Genomic DNA, 17,034 nt, shown 5'->3' on the forward strand with positions numbered 1-17,034 from the left:
GCTGTTGCCCAGGCTAGAGTGCCGTGGCAGGATCTCAGCTCACCACAACCTCCGCCTCCTGGGTTCAAGCGATTCTCCTGCCTCAGCCTCCAGAGTAGCTGGGATTACAGGCACATTCCATCATGCTTGGGTAATTTTTGGTATTTTTAATAGAGACGGGCTTTCACCATGTTAGCCAGGCTGGTCTCAAACTACCTTCCTCAGGTGATCCACACACCTTGGCCTCCCGACGTGCTGGGATTACAGGTGTGAGCCACTGTGCTGGCCAGTAGATTTCAATTCAAAGTGTACCTCCCTCCCTCTCACTCCTATACCCCTGGGCCACTGCTGGGAAACAGAAAGTTGGAGGGGTTGACAAAAGGGCAGGTCTCAAGGTCCTGGTCTGCCTCTGCCAAAATAATTCTGCCTTAACTGATTATATATGAGTTTTCATGATAGATTTTAATTCTAAAAAGGTTTCCATGAATACAAAAAAATAGAAAATAATAATTCTATAGTTAATTGCATCCAATGGAGATTTTTTTTTACCCTATGGATATATGACCATCTTTCTGTTTAGGAAACTTAAAGTATTTATTGAGGCATGCCACAAAGCCAGTAAGAGCATGGATTTTGCAGTCAGACAGGCTGGGTTTGGGTCCTGGGAATGTCTAGCTGAGTGGTCCTATGCAAGCCTCCTCACCTCTCGGTTTGGGAATATACTCCCTAAGCTCCAGGTTGTTGCAAGGTTTAAATGAAATGAGATATGTGAATATTTTAGCATGGTGCCTGGGGCATGAAGAGTGGCTAGAAAATGGTTGGGGTACTAAGTTTTATTAAAAAGACTCACTGGAGATTGAATAAATGAATAGTAGGGGCTTCGAGGGTCTGACCCACCTGACGGCTCATGCCCACGCCATATCTGCAGCAGGGGAGGTGCCTTCTACTATGCTCATAAATGTTGACCATCACTTAACTTCGGGGTAAAGAAGGAGAACAGTGAGGAGGAAAAAGACCGAATGGTCTTCTTCTTCCAGGGGAAACTGGAGAAATAGGAAGCGGAGTCACAGAGATGGCAGCTCCCAGGCTGCTTCCAGGAACCCGGTGGGAGCTTGAACTGGCCTCCTGGGACAAAGGGGTTGTCTTTGTGTCGCTCAGCCTGAAGTGGGACGATTTCACCTGACAAGGGCAGGAGGAGCAGATGCTCCCCTGTATTCCCCAGGGAACCTCTATTCTTGTGCTGTTTCCACTACCAGACCTATACCCTTACTACCACAACCCCAAAGATAGCACTTCGTAACCATATATACGTACACATACTTCCCCCGTTTATGTAGCTTAATTTACCTAAAGCAAGACACTGAACATGCCTAGACGGGTTTGTATAAGCAGACAGGTTTGGTCCTACCTCATTCTCCAGCTATAGAAAGCAAACTTGCTATGGACCAAAAAAGAAAAAAAGAAAAAAACAAACAAAAAACAAAAAACACCAATCCTGGAACCTACCAATGCAGGAATTAGTCACAGGACCCTTATCAAAAAAGCAAGCAGAATGAACTCTTTTCCCACGGTCAGTCTGCAGAGATGCTCCACTCACTGTCCCCACTTTGGAGAAAAGGAGTCTGGCCAGGCAGCAGAGAAGCTTCCATCAGGTGCCTGTGGCCTTTCTCTCTCCCGCTGCCTTCCTTTCCTCCACCTCCTTCCACACCCCATTATCAAGGATGAGATTAGGCTGAAAAGTCAGAAATCTCAGGACTAAATGATCCCCATGCTGCAGAGCCAGGTCAAGCAATATCCCTCTGCCCACCCTGGCCTTCTGAAGCTGCTTCCTTCTGTACCTAACTGTGTGACATGGTGACACAGAGATTCCTACCAACACAATCCTGGCTTCTGCTCCTGCCCCTTACCCCAGCACCACTTTCAAATATGAAGTTACATCCTAGCAACCAAGACCCTCCCCATTCAGGTCAGAGAGACCAGCCTCCTCCCTCTGGTAACAGCCACCTGGACAGAGCAGTTGCCTGATAGACATTCACTCACCTGGTGCCCACCTACCTCCCTATGCACAGTCCCCCAGGGCTGCCGCCTCCCTTGCTCCTCTCTCCAGCTGCCCAGCAGGGATTGCAACACCACTTATTCTCGGACAGCCTGTGGCCCAGGCCTGGGTCAGAGCCGGCAAGGATTGAGAAATGGACGCTCAGTTCTCAGATGGAGGCCAGCCTTTGAGTCAGATCCCAGGCTCCGATAGTTGAGATGCTGTGAGTAGGACACAATATTCACCACCTGCTCTGGACAGATGACTCAGGACAAATGTGTCCCACCTGGCATGGATTTGCTCGAAGACTCCCGATCTGAGCCATCTGACTGCTCCACGTGAAAAGGCTTGATCCAAAAAGGGGGACAGCCAGTGCTGAGAAGCTCAGCCTCGGAACAAGGTCCACCATCTGCTGGGCTGGCCGGCAACACCCAGGAGGCAAACCCAGTGCAGAGCCACAGAACCATAGTGAAGTTCCTTGGTCCAGCCCCGCTGCCCCTGCCTTCTTTGGACAACACAGAAACGACTAGGAGAGCAGAAAGATAGCAAACATGACTCGGTGCCTACAATGTGCCTGGCACACTGCTAGGAGCTTTCCATAAACCTCATCACATGCTGGGAGCTGTGGCACATGCCTATAATCCCAGCTACTCAGGAGGCTGAGGCAGAAGGATCAGTTGAGCTGGGAGGTTCAAGACCAGCCTGGGTAAACCATAGCGAGAACCCATCTCAAATTATATAAAAATTTAATAAAAAGAGAAAAAAAAGTCACATACAATCCTGCCATCAATCTGGTAAATATATCACCTACTTTACAGACAAAGCCACTGCACAAACGTTCATTAAACACCTACTGTGTGCCATGCAATTTCCCCAAGGTCACATAGTTAGCAAGTTAGCAAGCCAAAATCCACCTGTCTCCAAAGCCCAGGCATTTTCCATAGCATCTCATTTCCTGTCTGTGCCACCCTTTCCCAAAAGCAACAGACTGGCTCTCAGAAGCTTACGTAAATCAATGGTCCTCAAGCCAGCTGCATCAGCAGCATCTGCTAGAAATGCAAGCTCTCAGGCCCTGGCCTAGACCTCCTGAAGCAGCACCTCTGGACATGGAGCCCAGCACTCTGTTTTCACAAAGCCTCCAGGTGATTTTGGAGCGTGCTCAAATGTGACAGCCCATGACCTAATGTATACAGAGCATGTTGAAAATTGCAGCATAAAAGAATGGGGCACTTTTGTGTGTGTCCTGTTGGCATTACTGTCATGAGACTAGAGTGCCTTTCCCCCACGTAGGCCCTTGGAGAATCTAATCGTAGGGTGGCATTTAACCCATCTGCCCCCCCAAGAGCATCCCACACATCTCTCCTAAGCTCAGTCTCTGTGAGCTGTGTGTATGTGCCAGCCTGAGGTTTTTGTATGGACCTCTCTTCTGAAGAATGGAATGTCTCCCAATGTTCAGCACCAAATGTTTCAGGGCTTCCTGGGGGCTTTAATGAGGGTGTAGGTGCAACCTGTAGGAAGCCCTTGAAATTCCATGCAAGGCTGCGAAGATCTAGCCACTGCTGCTGGAGAACCCAGGCCCACGGTCGCAAGGGAAGCATGGGAGGAGGGAGTACTTTATCTGGGGATAAAGCTGCCTTTGTCAGCAGGCACAGGGGACATTGTAGGGCTCAGTCTGGAGTGCAGTGAAGAAATTTCTAAATTGCAAGGAGTTAGCGCCTCTGTCAGTGTCGCCTGCTCAGCTCACACCCACAATCTCTCTCACAATGGCCCGGGTGCGGTGGGGCCAGGACAGACATCGGGTCCCACTTCCATCTTGCTCTGGCAGAGAGGCTGAGGAGCAATTTAGCACCCCAGGGCTACGGAGGCTGGCCTTGCCCTTCTTGGATCCTGAGGCCTGGGAGGGCCCCATAGCCTCTCTCCTCCACTAAATCTAAGTTCTCTCTTGTCATCGGTACCTGAATCCAGTTCCTGCCTCTCCCTCTTTTTTCAGAAGATCTGTTCTTTCTCACTCTCAGAAGGTAATTATTCCAAAGTGTAGCTGAGACTTGGCCCTGATTTTTCTAATACAGGGTGGTTTGTGCTTCAAGGTGGAAATTTTATCACCCCTGTCCCCTTCAGGACATTCTGCAGAAGAAGAAGAGTCTCCACCCTGCCCAGCGCTCCACAGTCCAGCTCACTGCAAGCCAGAGGAGAAAGGGAGGAAGGCGCAGCTGAGAGAGCCCTGCCCTGGATAGAACCAGGAAGTTCAAGCACCACTTCAAGTTCAACCAAGAGCTTCCTATGCAATCTTGGTAATTCGCAGCCTTAGTTTGCTACGATCAAAAGTAGATGAAATTAATTTTCCGCCAGAAGAAATAAGAAGCTTCTACTGCACAGTGTTACTGAGAGAATGAGGCAATAGAGGAGGAAGCATGCTGTCAACAGCTAACCAAGCAGATGCCTGCTCACCTTGTTGGCCCTTCCAGCCCACGGAGCTGAGAAATCTGTTCAACAAGTCATTCTGATGCTTGCTAAAGTTTCATAACCAATAACGTGCATTTCCTTCTAATTCTCCTCTTTTTTAATTACAAAATTTTATTTCCAAAAGCAAATTTTTAATTATGTAAATTTTTAATTCCAGAAATTTTAATTACAAAATTAAAATTACAAATTTAAAAAATTAATTTAAAATTTTTTTATTTTAAAAAATTAAAATTACAAGTTTAAATTTAATTTAAAAAATTAAAATTATAAATATTTTTAGTTTCAAAATTTTAATTATAAATGTAATATATATTTGTTGTGGCAGGTAAAAACATTCAGAAGGCAAAAAGAAAGTGTATCCTTACAACGACATAACAGGGTCATCTCCTATTCTGTTCAAACAACGGCAAAATAAAGAGCTTAGAATCAGAGCAATAAGCCCCAGCTTCTGTACTAAGCGGCTCTGTCAACTGCAAGTCCTTTAACCTTGCTGAGTCTCAGTTTCCATGTCCACAAAATGGAAACAATAACTCAACAATCTGACAGGGTTGCTCAGAGGTCTGAGCAAGGAGCTGTCTCGCAGTCTATAAAATGCCTTGGGAATTCTTTATGCCGTACACTTTCGGTCATGCGAACTGTATTATCATGATGCAGAATATAATTTAACAATTTTAACTAGTAACGTAACATCACGACATGATGATAATAAATTCTCTTCGCATTTAGCACTTTCAACTTAGAAAGACGGTTGAGGCTAAAACTTGACGATTTTATTGTATGTCCCCACTTACGGATGCAAACACTGAGACTCAGAGAAGTTACATGTCCAAAAAGTGCGCATCCAAGGCTATGCAGTCAGAAGCCATTGGTCCCTTGATTCCCGCTCCCGGGGTCTCTTCTCCTCTTTCCCTGGCCCACAGCAACATATAGATTTAAACCAAAGGTTTTAACTTCATACAAAAACTCTAGCTGACTTTCATCTAGGCCATGCTGCCCTCTTTCTGGCCTTTTTTTCTTTCAAACTGTCCATTGGGCTTGCATTCTTTCAAAGTAATATTCCATCACTAAGGTACTATACAACTAAAACAAGCAACTGAAGCCAGCCCACAGGCAAATATACCACACACGTGCCAACAACTCCCAAATTCACTTCTCCAGCCTTGGACTTCTCCTTGAATTCTGACTCTTTTTTCCTACCACTTGCTTAACATCTTCAGCTGGGGTTTAACTTGCATTTCAAAAGTAACACTGCCTGGCTCTTATTCAGTGAGGCAAAAAAAAAAAAAAAAAGAAAAGAAAAAGAAACACTGCCAAATACTACTCTTGATTTCCCCCTAATAAAATGTTTCTTCCCTAAACTTCCACATTTTGGTAGTTGTCACTAGCATCCATCAATTTCCCAAGCCCAAATCCTCAGTATCAAGGTGGGAAGAACATAGACTCTGAAGCCAAAATTCCTGGGTTCATCTCGCAGGTCTGTCCCTGCCCAAATGCATGATCATAAGCAAGCAAAGAGTCACATCTCTGTGGACTGGTTTTGTCATCTATAGGATGACTAGTGCACTAACATCTACCTCACAAGGTTTGTTTAGGACTAAATGTGGTAATACTTGTGAGGTTCTTAGAATAGTTCCTGACAGAATAAGCCCTCTGTGAGCTTTTATTCATCTTGATCCCTCTGTCTCTCTGACCTTCCGCATCACATCCAATTTATCAGTGATTCTCGTTGGCTCTATCCCCAGAAGCTATCCCACTTTCTTTCTGCTTCTCTCCATCTTCACTGCTGCCACCCTCCTCTTACCAGTGCCTCTTGCCTGATTATGGCTTTCACCTTCTAACTGGGATTCCGGTTCCTACTTAGACCTTCATAATCCATTTTTCACATAATAGCAGGTAGGCTTTTTGAAAATATAAATTGGATCATGACATTCGCCAGCAAAAAATTTGCAAGGGCTTTGAATTACTTTTAAAAACTGTTTTTTGTTTGTTTGTTTGTTTTTGAGACAGCATCTTGCTCTATGGCCCAGGCTGCAGTGTAGTGGTAAGATCATAGCTAACTGCAGCCTTAAACTCCGGGCTCAAGCAATCCTCCAGCCTCAGCCTCCCGAGTAGCTAGGATAACAAGCACATGCCACCATATTTGGCTTTTTTTTTTTTTTTTTCCTGTAGAGACATGGTCTCTCTATGTTGCCCAGACTAGTCTCGAACTCCTGGCCTCAAGCAATCCTCCTTCCTTGGCCTCCCAAAGTGCTGGGATTATAGGCATGAGCCACTGCACCCAACCACTTTTTAAAAAATTTAATAAACTTTACTGTTCTAAGCAGTTTTAGATTTACAGAAACATTGCACAGAAAGTACAGAACTCCCAAATACTGATCTCCCTCTCCACACACACAATTTCCCATACTATTAGCATCTTGCATTGGTGTGGTACATTTTTACAATTGATAAACTAATACTGATACATGATTATTAGCTAAAGTTCATGGCTTACATGACGGTTCACCCATTGTGTTGTGCAGTTCTATGTTCTGACAAGTGTATAGCGTTATGGATCTACCACTGTAGTATCATACAGAGGGATGTATTTACTGCCCTGAAAATGCTCTGTGCTCCACCCCTTCCAAAGGTTTTGCATTGTTTTTCAAAAAAATACCCAAATTCCTTACAATGTCCCAAAGGAGCTACATGATCTCACCCTTGTTTATCTCCCAAACTTCAGCTTCCACCTCTGCCTCTCCTACTCGCTGCATCCCAAAGTCACCCTGGCCTTCTGGCTCTTTCTTGAATAAGCCATGCCCATGTCACCCTAAGGTTTCTGCCTTAGTTGTTTTCTCTTACAGGAAAGTTCCACTTCCAGATCTTCATATGGCTGGCTCTTTCGACTCCACATCCTAAGTGGGATCTTTCTTGTCCACTCCTAAACCAGGCACTCACTGTTATCATTCCTTATTGTATATTCTTCATAGAACTTGCCAGCATTTGAAGCTGTCTTGTTAGTCTGCTTGGGTACCTGCATACCATCCATCCACCCCATCTAGGTCCCACACGGGGACCTCATCAGCCTGTTCACTGTGGGGTCCCCAGCACTAGAGCATGCCTGGCCCATAAAGGGTTGATAAACATTTACTGAGTGAATCAATGCACAAATGAATGAATAAATAAATGACCAATGCCACGTAATGAGTTTCTACATTTGGTTGTAGTTTCAAGTTTACAAAGAGCTCTTCCAGACATTTCCTTTGCGTAATTTATGTGATTAGGCCCAGGTTTAAATGGAACTTAAAAAACATATTCGCAGTATCTCTCTTAGCTCCTAGAAGCCACAGATTAGGAAACAGAATGTTCTCTCCAAGGGAAGAGAGTTTAGTTCCAAGAGCATTCATGACTCTCTGGACATGACAAGAGGAATCACTTGGTTTAATTCATGACTCTAAAACAAAGAAAAAGTACTTAGAGATATAGAACCTCAGCTGATTAATAACAGCAACAACAAGCATCTGCACAGCACTTGCTGCGGGCCAATGTAGAGGCTGAGGCAACTCCATTTTGGGTGCTAATCCCCCATGTTGGCTTCTGATTAACTCCAGTTCCAGGAAAGTCTCGTAAGATTTCTTGTCTATCTACTGTTCCTTGTATAAGAACATGTACTTATCCTGCCCTTAGGTCAAAACAATCTCAATGTTATTGTACTTACCATAAATCCTGACCTTGAGCAATCTCCCTACCCATTCCTTCTGAAGCACTGTGCCCTTCTCCTATGATATATAAACCCTGGGTCTGGGGTGTAATGGTGGGGATTCACCATCTTGTCTCGCCATCCTAGACACAGACATGGCTTCTGGTCATAAGTCCCTACTCAACATTTCTTTCTAAGAAACTGGATTTTTTAGCTTCTTTCTTTGGTCCCTCAACTTCCTCAGCCTTTCGGGGTAGATTTGCATAGGCCTGCTCACCATGGAACATCTAGACACAAGGCTGAGGAGTATCCACACGGTATCTAGCTCCACAATTCACTTGGAGGGTTGGTACCATAATGATTTCCCCTTTTTCTTAAGAGAAAGGGAGGAAGAGACATCGCAGGGAGTAAAACAACTCAAAGCCCAAAGCACAGAGCCAGGAGGTTAACCCAGGATTATCTGACAACAAAATCCAGTCACTTCTCGTCCTTGTAACAAAAGCTGAGTAAGTGAACACTGCCGTGCTGAGCATCTAGAGCTCCCTACCCATCCCCTTCAGCCCCATCACATGGCTGGGCTTAGAAAGGGTTAAACGCCACGGCGGGAGGGAGTGGTCAGTGCCTGCGTGGTGCTATTTTTAAGGCCAAGATTAGGATGGTTTGCACAGCACCACCTGGCAATGAGAAAAGGCCAGGTATTAATGAACGACACACCCAGGGGGAGAAGGGGGAGAATGTTTCCACTCAGCAAGACTTTGGCAGGAACCGTGTGTTCAGTTTGGGGTCTTGCCTTTTACAAGGGTGTGGAGGTAGTTGAGTCCCTCGTCTTTTCTGGCTGTCACAGAATGTCCGAGATGCCCTGGCCCACGTGGCTTCAGACGGGACAAGGGTGGAGTTCAAGGTGGATGGTGCCGGGCTGTGCAAAGCAGTTATTTGTCCCACGCTTTCAGTCTTTCTGCCCACACAAGTATCTGAGGAACGCCGCTTCCTGCCTTGCATCAGAAAGCAACATTTTTAAAGATTAAGAAATCCCTACTTTCTTCTCTTAATTTGTTGTTGTCATGACATGACTGACTCAATAAGTAAAAATTTTAAATCCCTGCCCAAGGACACAGGCTTGTCTCCCCCACGCTTGAAGTTCCTCCAGATGCTTCGTGCGTCCTGCCACCTCCACATGTCAGCACACTCTGTCCTTTCTAAGCAAGGGCCTCAACAAGCTCTGCCTCCAGCGAATTCTCATATGTTTTTCAAGGTTTGGCTCAGAATCACCTCCTCCAGGAAGACTTCCCTGACACCCCCTCCCAACTCACACATTAAATCAGGAGTTGCCTTGACTGGACACAGTGGATCAGACCTGTAATCCTAACTCTTTGGGAGGCTGAGGCAGGAGAATCACTTGAGACCAGGAGTTCAAGACTAGCCTGGTCAAGACCCTGTCTCCACAGCAAGACCCTGTCTCTACAAAAATAAAAATGAAAAATTAGCTTGGTATGGGCCAGGTGCAGTGGCTCATGCTTGTAATCCCAGCACTTTAGGAGGCCAAGGCAGGTGGATCATATGAGGTCAGGAGTTGGAGACCAACTGGTCAACATGGAGAAACCCTGTCTGTACTAAAAATACAAATATTAGCCGGGCATGATGGCGGGTGCCTGTAATCCCAGCTTCTCGGGAAGCTGAGGCAGGAGAATTGCTTGAACCCGGAAGGTGGAGACTGCAGTGAGCCGAGATCGCGCCACTGCCTTCCAGCCTGGGTGATGGAGTGAGACTCCGTCTCAAAAAAAAAAAAAAAAAAATAGCTTGGCATGGTGCATGTGCCTGTAGTCCCAGCTACTTAGGAGGCTGAGGCAAGAGGATTGCTTAAGCCCAGGCTTAAGCCAGGAGGTCAAGGCTGCAGTGAGCCTTGATCACACCACTGCACTCCTTGTTTCAATAAATAAGAAATAAATAAGGAACTGCCCTTTGATTTGTCCTCTCAAAGCACTCCATGCTAAGCTCTCTCATCTGTGTGTCTGCCTTATCCAGTAAGAGAATAAAGCCTTGCTGCCAGGGGCTGTGCCATATCTTTCTTTGTAGCCCTGGTATTGAGCATAGTACCTGACACAAACTGGATGCTAAGTAGCTGTGAGAGGAAGGGATGAGAAGAGGAAGAGAAAGAAGGAAAAAAGGCAGGGAGGAAGAAGGGCGGAGGAAGAAGGGCAAAGGAGGAGGGAGAGAGGGATTCTTTGTGATCAGATGTATAGACACAGAGACAATATAGACACATCAACACATGGATCTAACCTGTTACAGGCACACGTATGCATGTGCACACCCTAGTCACAAGAGGCAGGGTTTGCATTGAAAAGAGCACTGGTCCAGGAGTCCAGCAGCCTGAGTTCCTATCCCCTGGGCTACTGCTGACTAGTGTGTGACCTGAGGGAAGCCAGTCCTCTTTCTGAGCATCAGCTTCCTCATCTGTAAAATGGGTTATTATAAGACTTATATAGAATTATCTCACTGCCTGAAATACAGTGGACGTTCAACAAATACCAGCTCTGCCTTCCCTCAGCTCCATCCCGCCTGCAGTGCCCCACACACCCTCTGAAATGGGAAGAACAGCAGTGTGCAAGAGCCAGAAATGCCTGTGTCTATACCCTCCCCTTTTCCGCCTCATAACATCATAGCGATTCAGACGGTTGAAAGCACATCCACCTGACACTACCTGCAATCTATTTTGTGCTGTTTTTATATTCATCTTGCCAGCGAAAGGCACATGCATTGCCTCCAATGCTGTTCTAGTCTGGACTGCAGCAGGAAATATGAGGACAATGCTAATGGGAACAGCTTGGCACCCATCACTGGGCCTTAGTGTCCATGGCGGCTCAGGTGAGGCCCTCAGGATAGACAAGGACATACAAAGCCTCAATACAGTGCTCACCACCCATGGGGCCCCTGCTCCATCTCCTCTGCCCTGACCTGTTTCTAACCTCACTGTCAGAACCCAAAACTGCAACCCTAATCCCAAGCTCAGAGATAGCCAGGACCACTCTCTGTACCTTGTTGCCCTTTAGCCCAGAATAACCCATGGCTTGGTGCTGCTTTCTTGTCCCAGAACCCCCAGTCAACGTCTGTACTTGAACTCATCATGAGGTCTGCTCACCACAGTTGGGGGCCTTTACAGGCAAGGGTTTTGCACCCATGGTCAAAGGAGGACAAAGCAAGTGTCATACTTTATTTAATCAAGTCTTGAAAGTTAGCAACAAGTTGTGTATTATCAGCAAAAATTGAAAGCAACTGAGAAGGGCACAAGAGAGCTTTATGGGGTGATGATGATGGTAATTTTTTGGGTGGGGGTCGACAAAGTCTCACTGTCACTCAGGTTGGAATGCAGAGTGATACAATCATAGCTCACTACAGACTCAACCTCCCAGACTCAAGCGACCCTCCTGCCTCAGCCTTCCAAGTACCTGGGATTACAGGTGTGCACCGTCACACCCAGCTAATTTTTAATTTTTGTAGAGACGGGGTCTTGCTATGTTGCACAGACTGGTCTTGAACTCCTGGGCATCAGCCATCCCCCATCTCAGCCTACAAAAGTGTTGGGATTACAGATGTGAGCCACTGCACCCAGCCTGTGATGATAACATTTTTTGCCTTGCTAGGGGTGTGCTTTACACTGGGGATATACACTTTTCACAGTGAACTGAATGGTGCACTTAAGATATATACATTTCACTGTATGTAAATCTTACCTGAAAGAACAACAGTAAACAAATATTGAAAGTTAGATGTATGATGAAGTCAAGTTCCACCCTGGAAGATTCCCCTGTGTAAGTAAGTGCATACACATAGTCTACCTCCAAAGGGAGACCACCTGTATCCTCATCCTACTTTCTGCTAGAGAAGAAGCCAGCGGGGGCTACTTTGGGCCCTTAGGTACTCTTTATTTAATCCCCAACTTATTTGGAAATGCGTTCAAAAAATAAGACGGATAGCCAGGCATGGTGGCTCACTCTTGTAATCCCAGCACTTTAGGATGCTGAGGCAGGGAGGATCACTTGGGGACAGGAGTTCGAGGCCAGCCTGGGCAACATGATAAGCCTTCATGTCTATATTTAAAAAAGAAAAAAATGAGGAAAAAAAAGACAGACGCATGGATGGACAGAGGGATGGAGAGATGGATAGATGTGGCAAAGCAAATATAGTAAAATCTTATTTGTAGAACCTAGATAATGGACATAGGTATGTTGACAACAATTCTTTCCTCTTTTCCATATGTTTGAAAATATTTGTGATGATATTTTGGAAAACATAAAATTGAAAGCAAGCCAAGATGTCCATAATATGAGGAATGGTTAAATAAATTACTGCACAGGCATCTGATCTGATTTTCTGAAGTTGGTAAGACTGGTGGTTCAGATAACTTTGTCGGAACTGAGAAGTTATCCACAACCCAACGTCGAGTGGAAGCATCAGCATGTGAACAGTATGGATATGCAGAAGGCTCACTGTGCTTTTTCAGCTGCATACTGCTTGCTAAGAGTACAGGCATTAGAATGTAATAGACTCGCCTGCATTCAAATCTGTCCTGCCACTCATCACCTGGTTGAACTCCCTGTGTCTCGTTTTGGTTCACCTGTGAAGTAAAGACAGCAGCATGTACCCCACAGCACTGTAGGTAAGGTCAAATGAGTCAGTGCTCATGAAGGATGGTCCTAAATCAATGCCTAATGCTGAAAGCACTCAGGAAGAGGCAGCTGCTGCTATTACTGAGGGTTTCCAGGGTTCAGGGCAAGGCCCCTCGTAATGACAGATGCACACTCAGGGATTGGCTGCCAGATCCAGATGTGGGGAACAGAGACAACTGGCTGATACACAGGCAGAACCTTGCCCCACCAGCAAAAAGCTCTTATTCCCTTAGCTAACAGGTCACCATAATTTTTTTAAGATGCTGCAAGAAAAACAGACTGGATGGATGTACCCTTATAAAACTCAGTGTCTAGGTTAAGCTGGTAAGATTTGAAACACGTTTCTTTTCCCATTCCTATTCTACAGTTCGCCTGTTTGCTTCTCCATCCCTGCCCCAGCATAACTCCCACACGCCCTTCAGAAAGCAACTCAAATAGCACCTCCTCAGGGAAGCCCCACACTGATCTGCCAGACTAGGCCAGTTCCCCTGGTACAGCCTCCCATAGAACTTAACCCTCTTTGCTGTTATATTTATGTGCATACAGTTGTTTATTTAATGTGTCCCATTAGATCCCCAGAGCCCAGCACAGTGCTTGAAGCATAGAATATTCTAAATAAATTTGTTGGAAATAAATTCCAGGCTGGGCATAGTGGCCCACCAGCCTGAGCAACATAGGAAGACTCCATCTCTACAAAAAAAATAAAATTTAGCCAGGCATAGTGGCACACTCCTGTAGTCTCAGCTACTAAGGAGGCTGAGGTGGGAGAACTCCTTGAACCCAGGAGGTTGAGGCCATAGTGAGCCATGATCACGCCACTGCACTCTAGCCTGGGCGACAGATGAGATCCTGTCTCAAAAAAAGAAAGGGAAAAGAAAAGAAAAAAAGCAATGAAAATGAATTCCAAGTGTTTGGGAAAGTGATTTCACTCTTTGTATATTGAAAAGTAAATAGGAAATTAGGAGGAGACAGAGAGTAATAAAACTACATCCAAGTTTGTCCCGGGCAACATTACATAGCTTTTAACTATCAAAGACATATGGCAGTGTCTCATGTGGTTTTACTTTTTTTGCGGGGGGAGAAATGTTGTGGGAGTGTGGGGGAAGGTGTGCAGCAGAATCCTCCTCAAACCCTATGCCCCACCCTCCAGCCCTACGCAGAGCCTCCCTCTGCTTCCCACAGGCCCAGCCCCTCCTTGCTGACAGCTGGCCAAGTCCCAAGGATCCCCAGGTATCTCGATTCATATTTCCCAGCAGGAGTCAAGGCACCTACGGTGGAGACCACAGGACCCAACTATTATTAAGGACACATCCAACCACCATGGCCACATGCTCAGAATCTGCATATGTGAAATAGCAGAGCTAGAGTGTTGTTAGGGGCCATCTCTAGTCCAACACCCTTCCTTCCACTTTATAGACGGGGACACTGAGTCCCAGATATGGAAAGGGGCTTATCCAAAGTCACACTGCTATGCAAGGATTTAACTGGACAGGTGTCCCTGCATGTGAATGCCCAATCTTCTAACAACCTAACTCAGAGAAAAGAAGGGACTGCATCAAATGTATTGAGTAGATGATGGGGCATCGCCCAGATAAGCTCCTCAACCCTGGACCGAGGCGTTCATTCCCACAGCTGACATAGGGTTGTCTGTGACAACTCACAACTGAGTCCCTCTCCAGAAACTACCTTCAGCCAAAGACAGCTGGCTTGCCCAAGGTTATGCCTGGGTTCCAGGGGCAGCCCACAAGCAATGACTGGTCACTGCAGGGATACAAAACCCCACAGGATCCCCTGGATCTGCTGAGGCCGGTGTTGCAACTGCATCACAGCCCAACTTCTCCATCTGTCTGATTCTGCCTCCCTCACCCCACACTGGTGTTGTTCCCAGAGCACACACCAATGAACTTCGTATGTGCAAATCTCTGTCTCACCATCTGTTACCAGGGAAACGCAACCAAAGGCGGTGCAGCCAGGGTAGGAAGTGGTAAGACCTCCCTGTGAATCAGAGTGAATAAAATGGTTTCATCAAACACTGAGCACCTAGTAAACACCAGGTCAAGTCCCAGCCTCAAAGATCCCCAGTGGAAGTAAATGCATCCATGTCGTCTGCCTCCAAAGGGAGACCACCTGAATGCTCACCCCACTTTCTGCTACACAAAGAGCCAGGGCTACTTTGGGCCCTCAAGTACTCTTTTCTTCATCCTCAAGTCTGTATATCTATGATGGTTGCTGTTTCAGAACAGGGGAGCAGCCTGCTTAGGAGAGCTGACATGTCCTCTGAATATGTACATGCCATTTGGGTCATTTCACATACTTTATCTTAGTTATTGTTTCTGCCTTCCTGTGAGGCAAGAATTTATGACCACCGTTTTGCAAAGGAGGAAAGTGAGCCTTTGAAAACCTTTTCCCAGATAAAGGAGCCTGTCACCTTCAGAGCCAAGATTCCATCCCAGGTGGCCACGCCCCATGGCCCAGGTTCTTATTCCCTATACCCCACTGCCTTTCTTCAGACTTCAGCAGATGCCTTAATGCAGCCTAAGCAAGTGGATGCCAGGGTTCTAGCCATGTCTTTCTGGAGCTAGAAAAGTCAGAATATGCCTTTGACTTGCTTACTTCTCCTTTTTAAGGAAAACTCTTATGCCAAAGTTGCAACGGACCTGAAGTTTCGCCAGTGTTAACTTTAAAAGTTGGGCAGAAGGGTTAAAACGTTTTGCTCTGATGCCTGTTTATGTTTCCAGAGCAAAGGAAGAAGATCGTAATAAGAAATGCTCTCATCTATTGGGCTGTACCTGCAGGAAGGTAGGGGGTCTGGATGGAGGCCCCTCCCAGTTCTCAGATCTTCTCCAGAGACCTGCGCTCCGTTCACTTCTCCCGGAGCTGAGCAGCTCCCTCTTCCGCTCCGCTTCTGCTGAAACTGGAGCGGAGCTGGTGGGGACCCTGACAGCTACAGCGTTTTAGACACTGATGCCTCTGCCCCATGAAGAGGAAGCCAGGGCACACGGAAAGCCACTGCCCTGGCCAGGGTTCACTCTCATCCCTGGGGGGTCCTGCAATTGCCCTTCCTGAACTCTCTGCCAAGCACATGGTGAGCATTCAGTCAGCCTCTGCAAAGACAGGCATTGTGTCCTACTGCAGCACACATGTGTGCCCCCACACACTTACATGTGTGCACACACACCACTGACACACTCACTCATACACTACACAGTGTGGCCAAAACCATGCTTCCACTCCCCTGGGAGGTCGTCAGGAAGGGTCCTCCCCTGCATTCCAACCTCCCCTGAGTCCCCTGGGATAGGAGAAGCATCTCCACTCACCGTTCTGCCTTCTCGGGAAGACTCTCTTCTGCAAACTCATCACACAGGGTTTGAAGGAGGGAGAGAGAGTTGTCAAAAGTTCCTCCAAACCAGGATCAGGGGTCCATGGGAGGGTCGATGGCAGCTTCTCGACTGGGAGTATTTGAATATGAGTTAAAACTACAAAGTAACTCCTCGTTACAACTGTTTTTTTCCTCGGCAGGGAAGGAGAAAAAAAAAATCCCTTTCCCTCTGCCAGAAAATCTTTAACGTTTCACAACGGTCGTTTCCAACTCCTGCCCTCCTTGAGAAGCAAATGTGTATAAAGGCAATGTTATTTCACTGAATCAAGCCCTCAGATCATAAGCCTTTTCCTGTACCACAAACAGAAATGTAAAACCTCAAACTTTCCTTTGGACTTGGAGTCTGTTGTGAGAGGGCAGAACACAACCCTTTCTGAGGTCTAATGTATGGAAAATGTGCCGCACTGTTTAGATCATCGCAAGCACTTGAATCTCTGCCCCCCTCTTCTACTGTTTTTTTTTTTTTTAATGAGTTCTGGTGTGTTTATGTAATTGCATGGGACAAACACAACACCTAAAATCCTTGCCCAAAGTTGAAGTGATTCATTTTCTCCTTCACACACACCACACACAAACACAGTGCCTGTTTAATCCAAGTGAAAACGCCTTTCATAAAATCTGCAAAGAGCTTGGGCAGAGAGACCCATGGTGAATGCAGCCTGTGTCCCGAGAAGGGCAACTGGGCTTGGGGGAAGGTGGAGGCAGACTTTAATCAACACAAACAGAAGGCGCTCTGACTCCTGCCATGCCAGGACAAAAAAAGGATAAATGAAAAAGGGATTTGGGCTCTGGGTAATGGTGCTGTAAAATGTTTTCAGCCTACTCTATCCAA

General features: G+C 46.3%; 1 protein-coding gene across 2 annotated transcripts in view; it reads right to left on the reverse strand.

Annotated features, from left to right (window-relative positions):
• IL16 (interleukin 16) overlaps positions 1 to 16,438 on the reverse strand; it is a 129,466-nt gene extending 113,028 nt beyond the window's left edge. Inside the window, exon 1 of one of the 2 annotated variants that reach the window (XM_011983684.1) lies at positions 16,141 to 16,438. In XM_011983684.1, coding sequence (XP_011839074.1) covers positions 16,141 to 16,180 — 40 coding nt within the window. In that variant the 5' untranslated portion in view covers positions 16,181 to 16,438. Of the gene's footprint in view, positions 1 to 2,034; positions 2,294 to 16,140 lie in introns of those variants that run through there. The other variant, XM_011983685.1, reaches the window with a different exon arrangement.
• Between the last annotated feature and the right edge of the window lie 596 nt (positions 16,439 to 17,034).

This window comes from Mandrillus leucophaeus, unplaced genomic scaffold (genome assembly GCF_000951045.1).
Source record: "Mandrillus leucophaeus isolate KB7577 unplaced genomic scaffold, Mleu.le_1.0 Scaffold254, whole genome shotgun sequence".
Taxonomy (NCBI): domain Eukaryota; kingdom Metazoa; phylum Chordata; class Mammalia; order Primates; family Cercopithecidae; genus Mandrillus; species Mandrillus leucophaeus.